The sequence below is a fragment of the Marmota marmota genome, unplaced genomic scaffold (genome assembly GCF_001458135.2).
Source record: "Marmota marmota marmota unplaced genomic scaffold, marMar, whole genome shotgun sequence".
Lineage (NCBI taxonomy): Eukaryota > Metazoa > Chordata > Mammalia > Rodentia > Sciuridae > Marmota > Marmota marmota.
This window is the reverse complement of record NW_025999900.1, coordinates 36,007,829-36,015,900: the sequence shown is the minus strand read 5'-3', so window position 1 is coordinate 36,015,900 and position 8,072 is coordinate 36,007,829. Positions and strand designations below refer to the sequence as shown.

The 8,072-nt window shown below is 39.5% G+C and overlaps 1 gene segment (V, D, J or C); it reads left to right on the top strand.

The window, feature by feature from the left end:
* The first annotated feature begins 6,229 nt into the window (after positions 1–6,229).
* Positions 6,230–6,945, top strand: LOC125615199. The segment is given in 2 exon segments: positions 6,230–6,405; positions 6,521–6,945. Coding segments are annotated over 2 exon segments (471 nt in total).
* The last annotated feature ends 1,127 nt before the right edge of the window (positions 6,946–8,072 follow it).

The following is an 8,072-nucleotide window of genomic DNA, read 5'->3' as shown; positions in this document are numbered from 1 at the left end:
GGGGGGATAGTAGAGGATAGGAAAGGCAGCAGAACACAACAGACACTAGTATGGCAATATGTAAATCAATGGATGTGTAACTGATGTGATTCTGCAATCTGTATATGGGGTAAAAATGGGAGCTCATAACCCACTTGAATCAAAGGGTGAAATATGATATATCAAGAACTATGTAATGTTTTGAATAACCAACAATAAAAAATTTAAAAAAAAAGATTTTTTTCAATAAGATTTTTAAATTATACTTTGTCTACCTATTGACTGAATTCTGAGAAAACAATTCACATTCAATCCACTTTCATGTCCCTATTTGCCCCCACACTGAGCCATCATTTAATAGATATTTCATAATTTTCACTAAATAAAGAAGTCAGCTATTTTTATACATATTTGGAAGGTGTTCTGATCCCAGGCCCAAGAGTTCAAAATGTTACCAGGTAGGCTTCAACTTCTGTCTGTCACCTGCTGAGTACTGTCCAGTTCAGACTTGCAGAATCTCACACCTGGTATTCTGTGACAACATTTGAACTGGACTGCCTGCTTTCAGAGTCTCCTCCCTGTAATCTACTCCATGCTCAAAAGAATGATTTATTCTTGTACGAAACATGGTATGAATCACATATTTCCTCTGTCTGACACCTGTTAGTGGCCATCCTCTGCCTGATGGAGTAAGGATAGCCCTGTTGATGAGGCTGTTCATGGCCTCTACAATTTTGTCATGACCTTTCTCCTTTAGCTAATCAACTCTAACTTGAGAATGGGACAGAGAAATGCCCTCTGTCCTCCATCAGCAGCTCTGCTATGATCCCTTGCTCCCACTGTCATTGCTCTCTGAATGCTTGCTGTCATTCTTACTTGTGATCCTGGACATTGTCCAGTCATTCTTGAATCACGAAGAATCCCTGGTCACTTTTGGCCACAGCCATCTCTCCCTTCTTACAGAAAGTCCTGCCACTCAATCCCTGCCTCTGATAACTCATCCAATTTTTGGAATTGTTTCAATTGTGCCACCTAAATTTACAATGCACTTTCATAAGTATTTTCTCATGTACTTCTCAGAATACTTGGACAAACAAATAAAGGTACAGAGAGTTAAACTCATTTTATAAATAAGACTGCTGTTCAGAGAGGTGAAGTGACTTGATCCAGTGAACTCAGCCAAGAGTAGAGCTCAGTCTAGTCTTCCTCGTTCCCTGCAGCAGGTTCCCTGAGTTTGAGCTTATGTGTGTTTGAAATGAGTTTATACTTTTATGTCTCTCACAACACTGGACAGGGCACTTGAGGTGCTTGCTAGAGATGAGGAATTTTATTTCAACACTGTCCCCACTCAGCTCAAGGACTGATAGCACACCATATCTGCTCTATGCAAAGACTGAATTGTTGGAAAAACACATCGCTGCATCTCCAAAGTACTCAGTTTTTAAGAGTAGGAAGGAAAATGAACAATCCCTTTTAAGTCCAGGGAAGCCTTAATTTTACCTCTGTGTCCTGGGCTTTAAATTGAAAAATGGCTCAAATTAGGCTAGCAGAGGGCACGGCAATTGGCTTAAAGTATCACAATTTCATCACAGTTAAGTCAGCTTACAATGTGTCAAAGTCCAGAAACCACTCCTTAAATAATTAAACTAGCAAGCAAAATGGAGAACTTTAAGATTTTTGAGGCTCAGTTTAATAAAATTTAAAATACATTAATATGAAGGTGAGTTTTCATTATTCCAAAACTTAGAGTATACTAAATCTTTCTGGAATTTAGTCAGAGGACTAATGTGATGAAATTGAGAGAATAGAGTAAGCAACAGAGGGTGTCTGGACACTCCCTGACGTAGTGCTGTGTCCTCCCACAACAGGCTTCATCCTGCTCACGGGGCCAGAGCCCTGAGGTGTCCAAGTCAGGCAACTGGACAGAAAGGCCTAAAAGAGGGAGGGAGGAGATGGAAGGACAGAAACAAATCTAAACACTGGACCAAGATATTCAATCTTGTTTTACTTGCCTGATGATAAATTTATCAGCTATTTCCAGTCTGATTTATAATTCCAAATGCTTGATCCAGGCTAGCTGGAGCACAGGCACAGAATTGGATTTGTTTAACTTATCTGCTCCTCACTCCACTGAAAGCAATTTATTTTTTGTTTATGTGTTTGTTACAGAGCTTTATACATCGTAGGTAACTCTGTCAGCTTCTGGAATGAATGCTTGAGTTTAGGGCTTCCTGAGCATGCACAACAGTGTGAGAGCAGCTGGGTCATCTGCTTATCAGGGAATCTTGCCTGTGTAGTAATTATATTCTAGGTTATAATTTAAGTAACAGTTAAACAGTCTAAGTTCATTTGAATTGGTGAGAAAACCTACTTAAAATAAATATTTATCATCTGGAGATGATTGTTGTGTTAACTGATTTTAGTCATGGCCACTGTTTTTACCTGGGCAGTGCTGCCCCTCAGAGTCCATGTTGGAAAACAGCAAAGCTGTCTGCAGTAGCCAAGTTCCAGGGCTTCAAAATGGTTTATGTAAGCAGAGAGCCGCACCATGGCTTCCTCCTATGATATGATCATAACTTGCATAAATAAAACTCAGTCCTAGAGAAGCAATGATCCCTGAAATCAGTCTTCTTAATTCATCTACTGGGCTGGTTTCACTAATAAAAATAGGTACAAAGCAACTACTCCAACAGACCAACAGACACTGAGAAAACAGTACCTTTAACTGAAATTCATGAGACCCCTAATAAGACAAATAAAAGGGAGAGAGTTAAATACCAGATAATATCGGAATGAACAGAGCCCAGCTAGTCACATTAGGCATCTAAACCCTGAGTTCCAAAAGAAAATACTTGAATTACAGCAGAATCATGACCTACCTGTCAAGGCTGCAGGAGAGGGTTGCTGCCATCCAGGTGTGGTCAGGGACCCCTAGGGAGACCTTTGCATACTGAAGCTGTTTGTATAATGGCATTAAAAAGTACTGGCCTTTTTCACTGTCATATTCTCTTAGTTGTATATGTAAAATTTCCCCCATGTATCAGTGGGTTATAATTAAACTTGAACATATTTTTCATCCTTTATTTTAAAAAATACTTTTATTCCCGGCGCTCTCTTCTTCTGATAGTTGCACATATATTAGAGCACTTAATTTTGTACCATAGTGCATAAACTCTATTGCTTTTCCTCAGTGTATTTTCTCTTTGTTTCAGTTTTAACAATTTATATTAGCCTTTCTTCCAGTTGGCTGAGCTGTTTTCCTCCAGTTTCTAATCTTCAGCTAATCCTTTCCATTGTATTTTTATTTTATTAAGCTAATTATTTTCATTTTTAGAAGTTCTACTTGGAGTAAAAATCCAACATAAAAAATTTTCCATTTTCTCCTCTTTATATTCTTATATTTCTTTACATTTGTAAAAGCTCTTTTGAAACACTTTTATAATAATTCTATCATTTGTGTTATTTTTAGGTCTCTTTATATTGATTGATTTTTCTCCTGCCTATGGATTCTATTTTCATACTGCTTCATATGCTTCATAATTTTGATTGGGTGCTAGATATGTATATTTTACATTGTTAAATGCTGAATTTTGTTGTATTGGCCATTTCTCTGGCCATGGTGGTAACATGCTTATCATTTTGATTGTTTGAGCCTCTATTCTAGGACTCATTTAGCCCCCTGCTAAGTAACACCTTTCTGAGCTATCGATGGTAATGTATCTTAAATCCTGGCTGCTGCAAACCACCCTGTATCCAGCATTGTGTGAGCTCTGGAATTGATTAATTGATTCCCCACCCCCAATTCCTCTTCTCTGGGACACTGATCCACAAATTCTAGATGCTTTAGGATCCTCAGACTCCTGATCTGTTCCTTGAGACATTGAGATAGTTGGGCTGTGTTTTAGTTAATTCTCCCTGTGCTGTTGTCTAGAAACTGTCTCCAAAAATACCTGGTGCAATTTTAGGACTCACCTTATTTTTTATTATTATCTCTGCACTTTCTGTAGTCCAGTGTCTGAAAATTTTCTTGTTGGTCCAGCTTCCTAGTTTAAAGGTCAATTCCTATAGCACTCTACCTTTACCAGTGAAAGAGAAGTATAGTAATTAATTTTATTGTATTTTACAAACATATCAGTCCCCCCACGGTGTGTTGGGAAAACATTGGTCCTTCACAGATTATTTGGGAAGCACTGCATTGGATGTTGTTTCCTCTATAAGGTGGTATGCTGATAGGGACTCAGGATGAATAGAAATAAATCAGGTGACATATTGGAGGAGAAGTGAGAGGACTTTCTAGCCAGAAGTGTGTTAACTTTTCATCACTGTGACAAAACACTTGAGATAAACAACTTACAAGGAGGAAAAATATATCTTGGCTCATAGTTTCAGAGGTTTTAGTCCATGTACACTTGGCTGTGGCTTTGGGCCTACAGCAAAACAGATATCGTGGCAAAGTATATACCAAAGGAACCTGCTTACCTCATGGTATCTAGGAAGTAAAAGAGAGAGGGGGATATGTCAGGATCCTAATGTACCCTTCAAGAACATGCCCCCAATTACTTAGCTACCTTCAACTAGGCCTCACCATTTAAATGTTCCACCATCTCCCAACAGTTTAAAGGCTGGCAACCACGCCCATAACACACGATCTTTGGGGAAGTTCAAGATCCAGACCCCAACACATGGAATCCATAGTGCCACATGAAAGGAAGAGACCTCAGACAATTCCATTTAAAAATGATACCTGGGATTATTTAAGAATAATTCACCATGGAGGAAATGATGCATATAACAATTGAACATTATCATAATATAGTTATGAATCTATAAAGCAAAAACCCATTGCTTTCTTAGTTTATTTTTTTTGTATATACCTTCTCTTCAAGCTATTTTATAGTAGTCTCCCCTTATTGAATGTTTTGCTTTCTATGTTTTCAGTTCCCTGAAATGAACTAAAATCCCAAATACTGAACAGAAAATCCAGAAATAAATCTTCCATAAGTTTAAATTGCATACCATTCTGACTTGTGTGATAAAACCTTGCCCCCTTGCTCCTATCCACCCAGGATAGGAATCATTCCTTTGTCAAGTATGTTCATGTTGAATAACTACTATTGGTTTATGCCACAGTGCATGATAAGTGCTTTGCTAAGACGAAAAAGACTCTAACTTTGTGGATGAGGGACATGAATGCAAAACTTTTCCAATTGATGGAAATGTGCTGCACCAAAAAAAAAAATTATACCTAATTTATAAACTTTACCATAAGTATATATGTTTATATGTGTATAAGCATAAAAAATATATATGCACATAATGAGAATATATATACACATCCAAGTGTCATGCAATTTGTTATATGCATATACTATATGCAACGTGTATATTGTTATATTCCCCATATAATAAATGGCATATATGTGTGTGTGTGTGTGTGTGTGTGTGTATATATATATATATGAAAAACAAAGTAGAGAATTCAGTAGTGTGCTTTCAAGCATCCACTGGGGGTCTTGGAATTTCCTGTGTAATGGTCAACTTGATTGGATGTCAAAGATTAAGTGCCTTCTGGGTATATCAATGAAGGTATGTCTAGGAATGATTGGCATGTGGGACAGCAAACTGGAGTAGAGGCTCTCCCTAAGCGTGGGCAGCATCATCCAATAGTTTTTGAGGCTTGGATGGAATAAAAGTTGGAAGAACAAGGAAGGAGTCACAGGTGCAAACTCCATTCTTCTTGAACAGGTGCTTGATTGCTGCTGTGATGATCTGAGGATATCAGACTCTAGCTCCTTCACTCATCCAAAGCAGATTATGCCAGTGATTCTCCAGGGGTCCCAGAAGTCTTTGGTCTTGGACTAGGGTAGCATTGTTGATCTCTCTTTTTCTGAGGCATTAGTATCTTAGACTGTGTAGCTACTTGTTCCTCCAGCTCTCCAGCCTGCAGACAGTCATTATGGCTATCCAGCTTCTGGTTGTGTAAGCCAACCTAATAAATCCCCTTTCTATAATTATACTTCCTGTTGGTTCCGTTCCTCTAAAGAACCCTAATACACTCTGTGAATGGTTGGCAAAGGTCAATTGGGAGGTAGGGGGCTGGGGGAGCCGAGTGGGGGTGTACTATATTGTTAAAAATTTTAATAAGGTTAGGATGCAATTTTCAGAGAGACCACAAGAGGGCACTGCTTTCAAGAGTCCATTCAGACTTACATTCAGGTAGAGGTTCAACCTGCCTATTACCTTTAGTCACAAGAGAAACCGCTGCTGTAGAGAAAGGGGCTCGTGCTTGTAAGTGAAGAGTTTCTATAAGATCCTGCTGGAGACTAGCCCTGTAAGATTTGGCATATCGCAAGTGGCAAGGATCATTTCCTGCTATCAACATGCTTTCCATCACCTGCTCGGTTCTCCTGACCCTCTTAATGTTCAGTAAGTAACATTTAATCCTAATCATTAATGATATTTCATTTTTGTACAATCATGATAACTTTAGCTTTCTGTCCAATATAACAAATGATTTATTTGTTTATTCATTCATTTTTAGGAAAGAGCCATGGAGACTCAGTGACCCAGACAGCAGGCCTGGTTACTCTGGTAGAGGGGGCACCTATGATCTTGAACTGCACTTACCAGACCATTTATTCAGTTTTCATTTTATGGTATGTCCAGTATCTTGATAAAGCTCCTCAGCTGCTCCTGAAGAGTGCAACAGAAAACCAGAAGACAGAGAACCAAGGTTTTCATGCCACTCTTGTTAAGAAGGAGAACTCCTTCCACCTGCAGAAAACTGCAGTCCAAACATCAGACTCAGCTGTGTACTACTGCGCTGTGAGAGACACAGTGAGGGGAACTGCAGGGGGAGCTGAGCACAAACCCACAGGGGCACAGGAGGGCCTGGGAGGGGAGGGTTATTTTCTCTTCCTGGTCAGTGTTTACTTTCCTCCAGAACAAGAGTCAATCTCACTTTGAATCCTAGAAACCTAGGAGATCTTGAATTAGGGTAGAGTTGACAACAGGGTTAAAGAAAACCAAAGTTTTTATCTTCAGAAGCGCCAGTGCTCAGCCTGAAGGCTTCCCTTTCCTTCAGATCATAATTTGTCTCCCATCAAACGGTTCTGCCGCAGTCCGGCTGCAGCAAACTAACCCGGGGGTGACGAGCAACTTGTGTAGATTGATACAGCAGGAGTAGGAGCCGTTTATTGTAGGACAACAGAGGTATTTATACATTTTGCACAGCTTATCTTAATTAGCATAAACTAGATACATCAGTCAACCAATAAGGAATCTCCACACTTAATGGCTTGCTGGCGTTACTGCACAAACCACTCCCTCTGGCATTTTGCCAGGCACCATACAGACTTGTTTACGAACTCTAACATTCCCCTGGCAAAATGCCAGGTGTTATTTTGACTTGTTTACAGACTCTAACATTTCCCCCTTTTGTTTAATTTAAATAATGACCATAGTGGTTTTTACACAAACACCACAAACAATCTGCTACAAGCAGAAGGGGAGGATACAAAATCCACAATACCAAGCCACTTGATGGCTCCATGTAAGAAGCCTTTGGAAAAATTATACCTGCAATGACACCATTAGCAATGATACCAAGTTACAATTTGTTGTAGATTACAGTTTGTTGTCTCAGTCCAGGTAAAGCAGCGTCTCAAATAGATTAACTCACAGTCCAGGTAAATCACAGTCCAGGTAAGTTCTGCAGGCAGCTAGCTTAAATCACAGTCCAGGTAAGTTCTGCAGGCAGCTAGCTTAATCCGAAGTCTCGTCCGGTTTTCAGCAACACTGGGAATTCTTCCACCTTTGTCTTCACTGGCACTGGGACGAAGGCAGGAACTCTGGATGGCTAAAGAAAATCCTGTAGCATTCAACTACGAAAACAACCTTCTGAACAATTTAGTACATTATCTCAAGGTTTTTTTGCATTTGAAATAGCATTAATAGTGCTCATTACTCATCAGCTTCCAGGTGTGGGAGAACCATTGTAGCTTAGTTATTGGCATTGAAAATGACCAAACATCAGGGACACCAGTAGCGTCTTCTGCTGGCTGTAGTGCCTGGGCAGCCCCAGATGGCCCTGG